At 52.5% G+C, this 13,799-nt stretch overlaps 1 protein-coding gene across 1 annotated transcript; it reads right to left on the reverse strand.

Moving 5' to 3' along the window:
- Positions 1-1,563: 1,563 nt before the first annotated feature.
- On the reverse strand, positions 1,564-13,709 carry Aqp1 (aquaporin 1 (Colton blood group)). The gene is made up of 4 exons (XM_034519367.2): positions 13,177-13,709; positions 4,569-4,733; positions 4,212-4,292; positions 1,564-3,531 (listed from the first exon to the last, which is right to left on the reverse strand). The coding sequence occupies exons 1-4, from the start codon at positions 13,558-13,560 to the stop codon at positions 3,352-3,354; spliced, it is 810 nt and encodes a 269-aa protein (XP_034375258.1). The 5' UTR covers positions 13,561-13,709; the 3' UTR covers positions 1,564-3,351.
- Between the last annotated feature and the right edge of the window lie 90 nt (positions 13,710-13,799).

Here is a 13,799-nt window from a genome sequence, read left to right on the forward strand (position 1 = left end):
CATCACCACATGTGTCTATCTAGAAGGAGCAGGCTTCTCACAGTGTTGGGAGCTCATAGGCAAGCCTTTTCAATTTTGCCTCCTTGTTACCCTATAGGAATGGATGCAGCTGCAGTTCAGCCTTGCTTCTCTGCTGGCCCAGAGCTAACTCTACACCAAAGCACCACCACAAAACAGGTTGACATCACATAATACACAATGGAGATAGCCAGTTGTTGAAGCCAGACAGAGCAGGTTCAAACCTCAATCCCAGCACCATCCCGCTGTGTAGCCTTGAGCGAATGATTTCACCTTCAGGAGCCCACACAACCTCTGTAAATGCAGATGGCTCTGCCTTCTAATACTGCAAGTCACGGCAAGGTCTCAAATACCTCATAGGTAGCTGCAAACCCCAGTTTACTTCTCCAGGAGCTGCGTCTATGCTCTAGGATTCTAGAAATTACAACTGACAGAAGTCATGCAAGAAAGGCTCCATTGTGGAGTTGAGCAGAGGTGGGATAGGCTGATCAGGAATTAAGTAGCTGTAGTCCACAGTGGTCGGAGACTAAGGGGACCTGAGACCTAGGGCATGGGACAAGGAAGAGGCAGGCTAAGAAGGACTTGAGAGATTTTGCCATGCCCTCAAGTGTGAGTCTGTGAGGCTTTGGGCTAGCCTCTACAGTGTTCCTACAGCCTACCAGGCAGTCTCTCATTCCAATAACACATGACTCACCAGGAAGAAGCCAGGAAAGTTTGGATGGGCTGAGGCAGCTCCAGGGTCCTTGTACACTGCAGTCAGTCAGAGACACTACACTAAGTATTCTCCAATGTCACCTCTTATATCATCCTACCAGAAACATGAGGATATTCTGAGTCCTTCCCATGTCCCCTTCCCTCCTCAGCCTACACTCTGGTGACACTCGGGCTTGACACATGGCAAGCATTCCATTAGTTTGTGGGTTCTCACGTTCCGGAACACGCCTCTGTAGGAAGGAGCAGGTTTGCCCATGTACGGCCTATTCTCAGTGGCTAAGTTTTCAGTCCCCCTGAAGCCTTTCATGTGTTCCACATGGGGTCAGTGTCAGGACCTGACAAATCTCTGTGTAGCACTGGGCTCATTTTCTTCAATGAGTCAAACCTCAAGAGGTTTCCTGGGGGTCTCAAGACATAATTATAGGTGGAGCTTCCAGGGTAAGCAAAGCTGGGGTGCCTCAGCTCTACCCTGAGGAGAGTACAGGTGTTAAGAGGGTGATGACTTCAATCCAGCTTCCCCTAACTCTTCCACCCTCCAGAACCCAAAGTGGCTCCTATCACCCCATTTAAACTGCCCTGGACTTTTCCTTCACTTCCACATAGCTGTCTCGTAGATTTCCACAGCTTCAGAAGCCTGCCTATGAAGGACAAGACCCTGTCCCTCCTAGGGTCTGTGGTATAACTATACCCACTCCCTGGAGCCAAGGTTTCTTTAGGGCACAAGGGCATCCGTACTCTTCTCAGACTGGGAGACATAGAAATGAGAATAGACTGGAGTCCCTTTGTGGGGATGCAATACCAAAAAGAGCAAAAACCACAGGAGGCCTAGAGGACCTTACAAGTCATTGTCCTTTATTTTCTTATCATTAGATGAAATTTCAATTGCAAAGAAACATACACAGAGCAGACAGATAACAGGGTCCTGGTTCACAGTGGCCAGAACCAGGTGGGATGAGCCTGCCCTGCCCCCCTCCATCACAGCTTTCACTACCTCCATCCCCACCCCCACGCCCCCGGCCCTTAGCCATTGCCCAGGAAGAAACTGAGAAGCTGGAGGTGAGAGGAGTCCACTTCATTGACCATGGAGTGGCCAAACATGGCCTTGACTGCTAAGCTTGACCCAAAATGATATAGTTGAGCATATGGCTCCTCAGTGTCTTTATCTGTTAAGTGGGTACAGTGCTTGCTAGGGAATGGGGAAGAGTGTGCAGCTGTGATATGCCAGTGGCCAATGGCCTCCTGACTGTTCTGCTCCTTCTAAGCACCCGAAGAACGTGGCTCTGGGTTCACAACATGGTTAAGGGCACAGCGGTAGAGCTGCTCAGGCTTGGCGAGATTGAATGGAATAACCTAGAGTGCTAAATGCAACCCTTGAGCTGACCCCGCTCTGAGCTGTCCTGGGGGCTGCAGCAGAAGCTGCATCATCGGGTCAGTGCAGAGAAAAGACTGTGCTTGGAGTCACATAGTGAGCCTCTTCAGATTGTCCAGGCTCTGATCAAATTCATCCAGCCAGGGCCTCATGAGCCAGGACAAGAGTGGCCTCCTTGATCATAATGAACTAGGGGCATCCAAACCCCTGTGTGCCCAGCACGGGCATCTGTCCGGGGTCTGTTGCATATCTAGCTGCTTCTCTCCTCAGGCATGATGCTGGAGATAGCCCAATGCTCTTTAATAAACACACACACACACACACACACACACACACACACACCAGATCTGCACTGCAAGGGAGACTAGAGGACTGACACAAATGCCCAGCTGGTGCCATGTTACACGGACAGACCCACTAGAGCTAGGTAAGAGAGTGTGAGCTCTTACCACCAAAAAACGACCTTCTTTCTGCTACAGCAAGCCTGCCTGAAGGAAGGCTGTGTGTGTGAACAGGCACTTCCAGCATCCCGGACAGCCTCTGCTCTGTAGCTCATCCACACGTGCTCATGGGCTGTGGATGCTGGGAACAAGCTCAGGCCAGGTACACGAAGCAGTGCTGTCTAGACTGTCCCTTCTAGAACCTGTGGCATGTCCACACTTACAGATTCCCCAAAACTGTCCCTTCCTTGCCACATTACAGATGTGATCACTGAGGCCTCAGCACAGGAACAATTCCAAGGTCTTAGAGTGAGTTTAAGGGGAAGGGCCCTGGAGGTAAGTCAGATCAAAGGGGAAAGTTAAGGGACCTCCTCTTCCTCAAAGTGCCTTTGGGGATAAGGTGCCTACTCAAGGAAGGCTGTGATCAAAGGCACAAAGCAACAATGGCAGAATCCCAGGCACCTAAGGTGGGGGACTTGCTGGGCAGCTTTGGAATGAGGGGGACTTCCTAGCACACTCTGAGGGGACAACTAACAGGTGGGTCCCTCCCTTTCACTCCTCGATGATGTCAAAGGAGTGAGGTGCTGAGTTGATAAATCTTGGTCCCCAGGAAGCTCTGAGACCAGGAAACAGAAAGAAAGACAGTGATAGTACTGCCCTAGACAAGGCTAGATAGACCATGTGGGTCAGGCAGGTCTTGGGGAGTGACTTTGGTCAGCTTGTCAGAGTGTCTACAATATGATTTCAGCCCTCCCCTCCCTCCGCCCATCCCTGCCCCACCCCCATATGGATGCCCAGGCCAAGCCTCCTCTATTTGGGCTTCATCTCCACCCTGGAGTTGATGTCGTCAGCATCCAGGTCATACTCCTCCACCTGGCCACTGGTCCACACCTTCATGCGGTCTGTGAATTCGCTGCTGCGTGGGGCCAGGATGAAGTCATAGATGAGCACCGCCAGGGCACCTCCAATGAATGGCCCCACCCAGAAAATCTAGGAGAGAAGTGTGAAAGTTTAGAGGACAGCTGGCCACACTACCCTGCCCTAGGAATCTCTCCTGCCCTCTGTCGTCAGTCACCAGCCTCCTACTTTCTGATCCCAGTGCCCCTCAGAGTGGTCCCAGACCAGGGTGTGTAGTGGTGGCATATCCTGGCCACTGTATACAACTCAGGTATCTCTGTATTAGCCCATTCCTGAGGATGGTGCTACTCCCTTCCCCTAGCCTTGGAAGGTTCCCAGAGGTGGGCTAGTCAAATAGAAGGGTGGCCAGGAACACACAGACCAACAGTAATTAAAGCTAAAAATGCGATGTGTCCTCTCTCATAGCTCTGCTTGCAGATGTGGGACCTCTCCTGATGGGAGAGACAAAGATCCTAAGCTTACTTCATTCAAGACACAGAACCTTCCTGAGCTTGCTAAATCCAAAGGTGGCGGGGCCAAGATCTGACCCCTGCTGTCCACAGGGCAGGGTGGTAGGTTTGAGCTGCCAGAGTAGAGATGACACAAATCTTTTCATGATCTGAACTCCCTCCCTTCGTTCTTCGTTTCGGGGTTTGGTTTCTTGATTTCCTCTGTCCTACCTGTCTCCCAGAATCTCTGTGAGAGAAAAATAATGCCCCGAAGGTGGAAGGAACTGGCTTCCACCATGCGCCTGGCTGCCCACGGTGACTTACCCAGTGGTTTGAGAAGTTACGGGTGAGCACAGCAGAGCCAAATGATCGGGCAGGGTTGATGCCACAGCCAGTGTAGTCAATCTGCAAGGAGAGCGTTCGTGTAAGGAACGGGAATGTAAGGGAAGTGACAGGGAGGATGGGAGAGAGAGCAGACCAGGGGGAAATCAATCCCAGTGGAGAAAATGGCATGATCAGAGGTCCCTGTGTCCTTTTCCTGTCACCAGGGTGGGTCTGCCAACCCCACCCCACTGAAGTTCCATTCTGAGTACCACAGACACCCACACTAGCCCTATTCACCACCTCTTACCTTGGCCCTGACCTCCCCATGGCCCCACACCTGGGGATACCCTTACTCACCGCCAGCAGGTGTCCAAGGGCCACAGACAAGCCAATGGCGAGAGGGGCTGAGCCACCTAGGTCTCGGCGCCTCCGGTCAGTGGTGGCCAGAACGCACAGCACCAGCTGCAGAGTGCCAATGATCTCAATGCCCAGCCCCTGGCCGGAGTTCACACCTCGAGCCAGCTGCAGAGAAGAGAAGCAAGAAGGCCCAGTGAGTTCAGGTGGCAATCGTAACGACTCCCAGAGCACCAGGCCCAGGCACCGAGAGACAATCTTCAGCCGAGTCATAGCTTATTACTGAGGTTCCCATTGTGTGACCCCGAGGGAGACAGGGGTGGGGGGGGCGAGACATACAGATGGCAAGTAATAAACATCAGGCTTTGTCTCCTCCCCCACGTGCTCTAGCTTCATGCCCAGTCCTATCTAGACTGTTCAGAGGCCAGAGGTAATGCAGGGCCTCTTCATTGGCTACATGGTATGCCCAGGGTGAGAGGTGGTAGTCACACATGGGAGGTGGTCAGGGATGTCTGGGAGAAGAGAAGTGTGGGTAGGAAGAATCAAGTGGAGGCACTGTCTCACCCTTCCAAATCTTTCCCCATCTCCATCTCCTTTCCCTTCTACATCTCCTCTCTCCCCTCTCCTACCTCCTGGCCTGCCTTCCCTCTCTTTGGCTCCATGGGCCCAAGCACTGTATAGTGTGGCTGTCCCTGCCCCTAAGCCGCTTTTGGAAAGATGACTCATGCAAAAAGAAGGGAGTGAGAACTGCCAGGAGGTCTCTGGAGCCCTATGGCACCTGCAGTGGCTGCCTTGAGAAGATCCCGCAGGGGATGCAGGGAGCTGCTCCAGGTCAGGAGAGGAGGGAGGCCAGGTGCACCCCACAGAGCAGCTGAGGCATCTTGGTGAGAGTGCAGAGACTCTTCTCTTTGGTCTCCCTCCTAGGAGGGACGGCTAAGCCCCACCCAAAAAGCTGACACTAAAGGCTCACTTCCAGTTTCTGCACTGAGTGGTGGTATCCCCAAAGCCCCCAGGCTTTCTTCAGGGTAGGGGAAGGGGTGTCTTCCCAGTTCAGCCCTGAGGCTATCTCACAAGAACAATACTCTTCCCGCCTTTGTCTGCAGTGCTGGCTTTCAGGGAGTGACTCACATCCCCTCCACTGCCTTGAAGCTCCAGCTTTGGGCCTTTCCTGGCCAACCCCAAAGCTGTGTCCCCTACGTCTGCGGCAATGCCCAACTATCATCAGATGACAATAAAGGCAATAGAGGCAGAATCCCGTGTTCGGGTTCTTACTCTTCTAGTTGGCACCATGAATGTGGGTGTCACTGGGCCTCAGCTTCTCCATCTGTAAAATGGGTTTAAGGTCTCAGCTTTGTCTAGACTCTAGAGCCTCCAGAAGATTCAAAGGTCACAGGATATTTGGAGAAGGTGGAAAAAGCAGGAGATATCAGGTGGTGGAGATGGAAGGGAAGAATAGCTGTGTCTGCTGACAGAGGCTGCCTGAAGCTGGGACAGCTTGACGGAGGAATGACTAGAAGTCCATAATGGCTATCTCCACTTCTGCTTGGAAAGCCTGTGTCCCTCACTGACATTCATGGCTTTTCTCCCTCCACCTCCTCTACTCTTAGGCTGGCCTAATTGCTGGCTAGCAGAAGTCCTGCAGTGAACACTTCCACACCAATTAATGGAGATGTCCCTAAGCCTCCCGCTCAGGCTCAGATCCAGTCCCCACCCTGCCCTTCTCACAGATGTCGGCAGAGCCAGTTTATCTCTTCCCCTGGTCCTTAACTAGTGTTGAGTTCCAGGCCCTACAAAATGTACCACGTTCTGTCTACACAGAACAGAGCAGGCCCTGGTTCCAGAGGTCTGCGTTCTCAGGAAGCAGGAGACAGCCATCTGGCCTGTGAACTCAAGAAGAGACCCGACTCTTGATGGCCAAAGACATAGGCCGGCCGCCCTCCCCTTCCAATGGCCACCACCATCCCAGCAGCAACCACCTCGCTTGCCTCCACAGCTAATGAAGCCTGCTCTCCCATCGCCTAATGGACTTGAGCTACTCATATCTGGGAAAGCAGTAAGAGGGTTGGAGATGATAAAGGTTTGTGGAAACTCGCAGTCCAGGAACGAGCAGGTTAGAAAAGTCAAACCGTAGCAATTGTGTACAGCCCGGTACATTTCAAACAACTGCTTAAACAGGGCCCAAGCCCAGTTGTCGTCATCCATCACTGAAGAAGATCCATGTTTGCACCTGTGTGCAGTTTTGCCTGGATTTTCACCGACTAGAGTTGTAAGAGGAGCACTCAGTTTTGTGAATGCAAGTGAGAGGACACATGTGAGAGGACAGAGCAGGTACATATGCTCAAGGAGGAGGCAGTGAGGCCTGGACTCTCACCTCAGGGTCGATGTCACCCCAGGCTCATCGACTGATGTGCTGGCTACGAGGGGGCCAGAGTGTTCCCAGCTTGAAATGGGTTGCTGCCATGAGGTGGCTCTGAGATTGCTCGTGTCCCAGCCCAGGATGGACCTCTGCATGCCATGCTACCTGAACCCTCCCTGCCACTTGAAGGCAGGCCACCAGTACAGCTCAAAAAGTGCCAGGCGCGGGGCTCTGACTTTCGGTAAGGGCCTCCTGTGCCCCACCCTTGAGAAGCAGCAGAGTCCAGAGCCAGGCCTGGCTAAGGCTGAGCCTCTGCTCTCAAGGAACAGCTCAAGAGACGTGGCTGTCTGCCCACCACACTGTCTCCAGTACTCAGCACTGGCCCGCCAGGGAGCGGTGGGCCCCACCTCATCACCTCTCAAACGGGGCTCACGTGTGCTCAGTGTGCAGCTGTGTGGGTCTGTGTCAGCTGTGTCTACAAGTGGCTCTGTGTAGACCTTAACAGGTTTGTTACAGAGTAATTAAATGATCTAAGAACTATCAAACTATTAGACCTATAGTCAGTAAAAAAACAATTTAGACTAAAAAATACATTATTTTTAAAAATGCACAGCTACATAAATCAGATCGAACTATTCCCAACGTGAATGTTTTTAATAAATCCTCCCTTAGAAACTGATAGGATGAGCCCATAAAAAAAAAAAAAAAAAAAAAAAAAAAAAAAAAAAAACCTAAGAACAATAAACAATTGAAAATTGAACCATGTAAACAGCAATACTTGATTAAAGGAAAGTAGGAAAACCCCTCACCTTGGGATTAGAGACTAGTCAGTCTTTTTAAGTCCCTGGGGGAAATTTACACAAGCTGATAGGGTCCTGGCCGAGTTCTCCTGAGCAGAGCCTCAGATTCACTGTGACTCAAGACACCACGCTGAGCATGCCCTGCAGAGCAGGGGCTCTCTGTGGCACAAAGTCCCAGCTGGCTTCTGTGTATTTACACTGGTGTGTCTGATGGCATTTCTGAATGCGTCACCATGTCCCTCGAGCTCCATGCCCACAGGGCTAGTGCCACTACTAAGAGAGTGGAGCTTCGAAGACGAGAGAGACCCCTTGAGCGAGCAGAGCTGCTCTCAAAGGTCCTTTATTTGCTCCCAGAGTCATTTTATCTTCCTGACAAGAAACAATACACAAAGCAAAGGTTCCCAGCTTCCTTTCTTCCTTCTCCTTACTGCAGGGCAAGGAGAGGAAGAGGCTCCCATGAGGACCTTCCCCCTCCTGTGTCCCCAGATGGAAGCAGTGTTGACAGCATGCTCTTTGCCCTATGCCATGTATGTGCATGTGTGTGTACATGTTTGTAGAAGATTTGGAGCATGGCCCTGCCCTGACATTACCCACTGCACAACCTCGACAAGGATCTATAACTTGGTTGGGTCTCCTTTTCCCAATAGCAAAATACAGGCACTGCCCTTGACTCTAGCCCCAAGCAGCCTTCAGGTTCCTCCCTCCCTGAAATCCGGTAGGCACCCTCTAGCCAGCATTCAGAAACCTGAGTTCAAGTCTCCACCTCCCATTCTCAGTTTGGCATAAAGCCTGTGGTACAAAAACCTCTCACCCACCTGTACTGTACCCCGGACACCACCAGGCTCACCCAGAACAGCTTCCTTGTCAGATGGGTCCAACCTACATATTTCTAGAGATAGAAGGCTTATCTGTTTAGAGGAAGCTGCTTCCTGAGTTAAAAAAAAAAATTCTTTATACGGACCAGAAACTCCCCTCTGGAGTCTCTGCTGGAATTTCAAGTCCTTGAAGGGGCTCAGCATGCCTACCCGCTGTCTTTGGTCTATGGGATTTAGTCTCAGTCTCATGGATGCTAGGGAATACTAGCCGTCTGGGTGAGTTAAGATAGCTCCTCTGCCCTCCGCTCACTCCACCTGGGTTGTTGTCACTCATCCCAGTACTGCCGTCTAGGAGGCCCCTCTTGTCTCCAGAAAAGGGCACAGAGAGAGGAGTCCCGGACACTGAAGAGCCTTGAGGACATTTTCCTGCCCTGATCTGCAGGCATGAGGCTCAAGTTTCATATTGACCCTAAATGCTTATTCCTCTCTCGGGTTTCTTGGGAGTTAGCTTCCCCAGCCACGAGGAGGAGAGGGGGTCTTTCTTACCTGTAGGCCAACCAGGGTTGAGTCCCCTGCTACCTCTGCTGGGGCTTCTAACGAGTAGGAACAGGAAAGTTCCCAGGACAGAGAACTGCAACCACCAAGAACGTAAGGCTCTTTTGCCATCCTGGATGGCTTCCAGTGGGGATGGTGGGTGGGTGGGGGGATAGATACTGTGATACTTGCCTGGAGAGACCGGGCAGGTTATAGTTAACAACATCCTGAGAGGGGCCCTAGAGAGTAGGGCTGCACAGAGTTCTCCAGATGAGCTGCTGCAAGCTGCTCGGGCTAGAAGGGGAAGCACCAGGGCAGAGGGGCTGAGGCTGGGGTTGGGTGGGGTGGGAGCAGCTCTCCTCAGATGCCACCTGCATGAGCCCTCTTGGAGTGCTGTCTTTTAAATACTTGTCCCAAGTGGACCCTGGTTTGGGACAGGTAGACTATAGTAGCTGTACCGATCCAGCAGATGCCGTGGAGGACCTGGCCTCAGAATTTTTGTGGGAAGGAATGTCTGCCCTGCCACAAAGCTCCACCTCTATACACTCTTCCCCCCGCCATTTTCCTCCTAGCTTCTGCCTGGAAACAATAATTACAGGTCCCAGCTATGCTGGTACACCCAGCCCCCAGCTCTGTCCCTGGCCATGCTGGGCTTGGTCAGGGCATTGGAAATTTACACTTCTCTTCCATAGGGCCCTCCCAAGCCCTAGTAGAGGTAGCAGGGGACTCCATCTTGGTTGGCCTACAGGTAAAAGAGACCCTCTCCCCAACATGGCTGGGGAAGCTAACACCCAAGAACCAAGAAACTGAGAGAGGAATAAGCATTCAGGAAACACACACACACACAGACACACACACACACACACACAGACACACACACACACACACACACACACACACACACTGGAATAGCAGCTGGAAGCATTTCCAAGTATTTTGGTCCTGAATCAATAGGACTAAGAGATGACCCTGAAGAGAACAGGTGTACCCTCTGCCTGAGACTGGGAAGCTCTGGGAAAATGGTCTCCTCCAGAAACAGAGACCAAACAAGGTCTGGAGCGCCTATTGCCTTCAAAATCCAGGCTCCTACCATGACACCAGCCTGCCCAAATTTGATGACTACCTATACCTCATGTTCTCCCTTACCCCTCTGCCTCAGCTCCATCCAGAAGCCCCTTTTCAGTCTACATTTGGGTTCTTACAGGAAGATCTCCCTGGAGCTCTCCTGGCCCTCCCATCCTTTCAGTTCAAAAGTTCCCTGGCCCGCCCTGACACCTCTTATCTCACCTGCCTCCTGCCTGGTATCACAGGCAGCTGTGCAGTGTATCTGGCCTCAGGCCCATGAGCTGCCCAGAGTGGGGAGCCTGGCTGACCCAGCCTTGCCCTCAGCACCCAACAGCCCCAGTCATTTCTGCAGGAGGAGGGCCAGAAAGAGGAAGAATGAAAACAGCCAGGATGCCAGGACTCTAAGGGTTCAGCATCCTCTACTCTCCAAAACCAGCCACACCCTTTTGTATCCTGTTCATGGGTTCATAGGTGGGAATTAGGGCTATCTAAGCTCAGCCTATTGCATGGAGCCACATAGGGTGCAGGTGCCTGGCCCGGGGCAGGGAGCTTCAGAGCCTGTAGCCAAGGGTACAAATTAGGATCTGCCTCTTTAACCCAGAAAGGACCAATGGGCTTATAGGAGGCCCGTGGTCTCTCTAGGGCGTTTCCTGAGCCCTGAATTAGTCAGGAGAACGTTGTCCCCACCATGTCCCCGGGGGACACCCCCTGACTCACCCAACCACTTCCTGCCACTTTCCCCTCTATTTTCTTTGGAAATCTCCATGCCAACAACTCACCCCACCCAGGTTTTGGTGGCAGGGTGGGGGTAAGAGCCGAGGAGACTCGAGAGCCTTCCCCAAGGATGTAGAGGGAAGAGGCTACCACCTGCTCCATCAACTGTTGTTCCTCTAAGGCATTGAGACCATTCCCAGCCCCTCCATAACCAGAAGCCAGTGCCCAAAGAGAGCCATTTGACTGGAGAACAGACTGTCCTACGTGCCAAAGGTCCACTGTTTGTTTGGGTGGGGTAATAGGAACCTCACCACAGTGTCTCGTCCCTTCTATATAATGCTGCTGCCGGGGCTCCTCTTATCCAAGCCCCTATGGGGTAGGTAATTAGCTCCAGCCAACAATATAAGCTAGTAGTGTGGAGTAGCAGGAATGACCCCAGAACCAAGGCTCCCTTTGAACCTCAGGACGCTCAGCTCCAGGAAAACTGGGTGGTTAACAACAAACAGGGTTTCCGGTGCCTGCCTCCTTCCCCAAGCTGTCCTCATACCAGCCTGAAGCTTTTATCCTTCAGCCGTATATATCCTGCCTGACATATATACTCTGGCATCTCTGGAAAATTGGCGGGATGGACGGAGACTGAAGTGGGGTGTAGCCAGATTCAGGTGCTGCGGAAGCAATCACATTCTGCCTCTGCCTTGGATGACCATATTAGAAATGCAAAGCCTCTGCCAGCAAGGGCATAGGTCTTGCATGTCACTTGACTTGGAAGAGACAGGAGGGAGCATGCACTGCTTCCATCCTTCCCAGCCCCCACCCCAGTGGGAACTTGAACCTTCTTTCAGGAATTCACTAAGGCACCCAGCCCTGCTCCTATTGGAGAGACTGAAGTCTAGAGGGACTTGGCCTGCTCCTTATGCCTACGGCAGCCACGTTTTCTCCAGCTAAAGTCTAAACTCCAGCCACAGGGCTAATCTTCAATCTCCAGCTGAGCAGAGGTTGACTTAAAAGTGTGATGGTGAGGCGTCACTGTGGCACAGAATTGCTCATCCCTGCAGCAGAGCCAGGCAGCTGCCCTCTGCACCAGACTTTCACCTCCCTCCCCGTTTGCATCTCCAGGACCTGAACTTCAGTGGGGAAATGAAGGGAGTCTACCAGGCATAGCCATCCAACTCACTGGAGCTCTGGCGTGTTCCCTTGCCCCTTTCCCCATGCATCTGCCCTGCTGGGGTTCAGCCAGCAATGTTTCTCTGAGCCTTATTCCGACACTCTACTGTTAGTCTTTGCTTCTGGTGAGGGACTCCAGCCTATTCCATTCTGAGACACCCTATACCCTTCTCAGACACTCCTGCTAAACTGGTCCCCATTAAACCCAAGTGCACTCAGTCATCATGGGCACTTAGCTCATTAAGGAATTGGAAAAGGTCTGTGGCCAGGCAGCCACCGCGGAGGCCGCTTAACTGTGTGGAGTAGCCCAGAGACAGTTGTGCTGAACAGTTGCCACGCACTGTTGCCAGTGTCTGCTTATCATTAAAGCCAGGAACAATGGGTACAAGTGCTTACACACTCTCCAATGCAGCATCAACTTGAAAATGGCTTGCATGAGTTCAGGACCCAGGCAGACACACACACACCTTCACTTCCACCTCTGTGCACTATCAAGCAAGCATGGCCACGGTTCGGGGGCCAAGGACTGCTGAGCTAAGCCCTTCTCCTGAACTGGTAGCTAGAAAACTCAAGAGAGTTTTGTTCCCTCAACGTTGTCTAATTATTGGGGGCAGAGGAATGAAAGGGGGGCTGTCTCCTGACATTCTGAGGAAGTTGACTGGGGGACCTGGTTTATGATTAGAAGCCACTTCGAAACCCAGACAACTCATCAATAGAGTCACACTCAGATACTTGCAGAAGTGGCTTTAAACACGTGCTAGGTGTCTGGAGGAAGTGTAGTTGGGACAGCAGGTAGAGATTGCCTAGCGCATGGGGCTGCAAAGGAGAAAAGTGGCTGTTCAGGTGGGACAGAAGAGGGCCAAGAAACTCCCGTAGAGGATGAGGAACTGCTGGCACACAGCTATCTGCCCCCTCAGCTCATTCCTGGCAGTAGATACTCTGCAGGGGATTCTGGCCCAACCATTTTTGTCTAGCTCCCCCATGCTCACAGCACCGACGAGCAAACAGACCCTGCAGCACAAATGAGTTCTAGCCCCAGATCTCAGCATGACCCCAGAAACCTTCTTCTCTCTGTTCTTCATTACCTGCATTGTACAGCAAATGGAACCAGTTCCCTCTCTGTCCTCCCCTACAGACCTCTAAGCCTGAGGTACCCCACTCACGTCATTGCGGCCGAGTGAATTCTCGGGTAGGGAGGAGGTGATGCCCGAGAGGATGGCAGTGGCGACGATGGCTCCCACACACTGGGCGATGATGTACACGACAGCCCGGAGGATGCTGATCTGACAGCTGAGCAGGAGCCCCAGTGTAACCGCTGGGTTGAGGTGAGCACCACTGATGTGACCCACACTTTGGGCCAGAGTAGCGATGCTCAGACCAAAGGCCAGTGACACCTTCACGTTGTCCTGGACCAGCGTCTGGTTTCTCTCCAGCGGGTAATTGAAGCCTAGGGCAGAGCCGATGCTGATGAAGACGAAGAGGGTCATGGCTAGAAACTCAGCCACCACAGCCCTCCAGAAGAGCTTCTTCTTGATTTCGCTGGCCATGCTGGCAGGGGCCTCGACTTAACCGCTGGGTGCCTGGTGCTCAACTCCCTCCAAGAGCTGAGCCACAGCCTGGGCTGGGCCTATTTATAGGGCTGGGTGGGGGGAGCACAAAGGGAGGAAGGCCTCTCCTTGCTCCTGGCCCGCCCCACACCACACGAGCCTCCTCTCTGCGATGGATGCAGACAGGGCTCTGCTGTCTGCCTGCCAACTTTTTCCTTCCTCCTCTCCCCCTCCTGCCC

The sequence above is a fragment of the Arvicanthis niloticus genome, chromosome 15 (assembly GCF_011762505.2).
Source record: "Arvicanthis niloticus isolate mArvNil1 chromosome 15, mArvNil1.pat.X, whole genome shotgun sequence".
NCBI lineage: Eukaryota > Metazoa > Chordata > Mammalia > Rodentia > Muridae > Arvicanthis > Arvicanthis niloticus.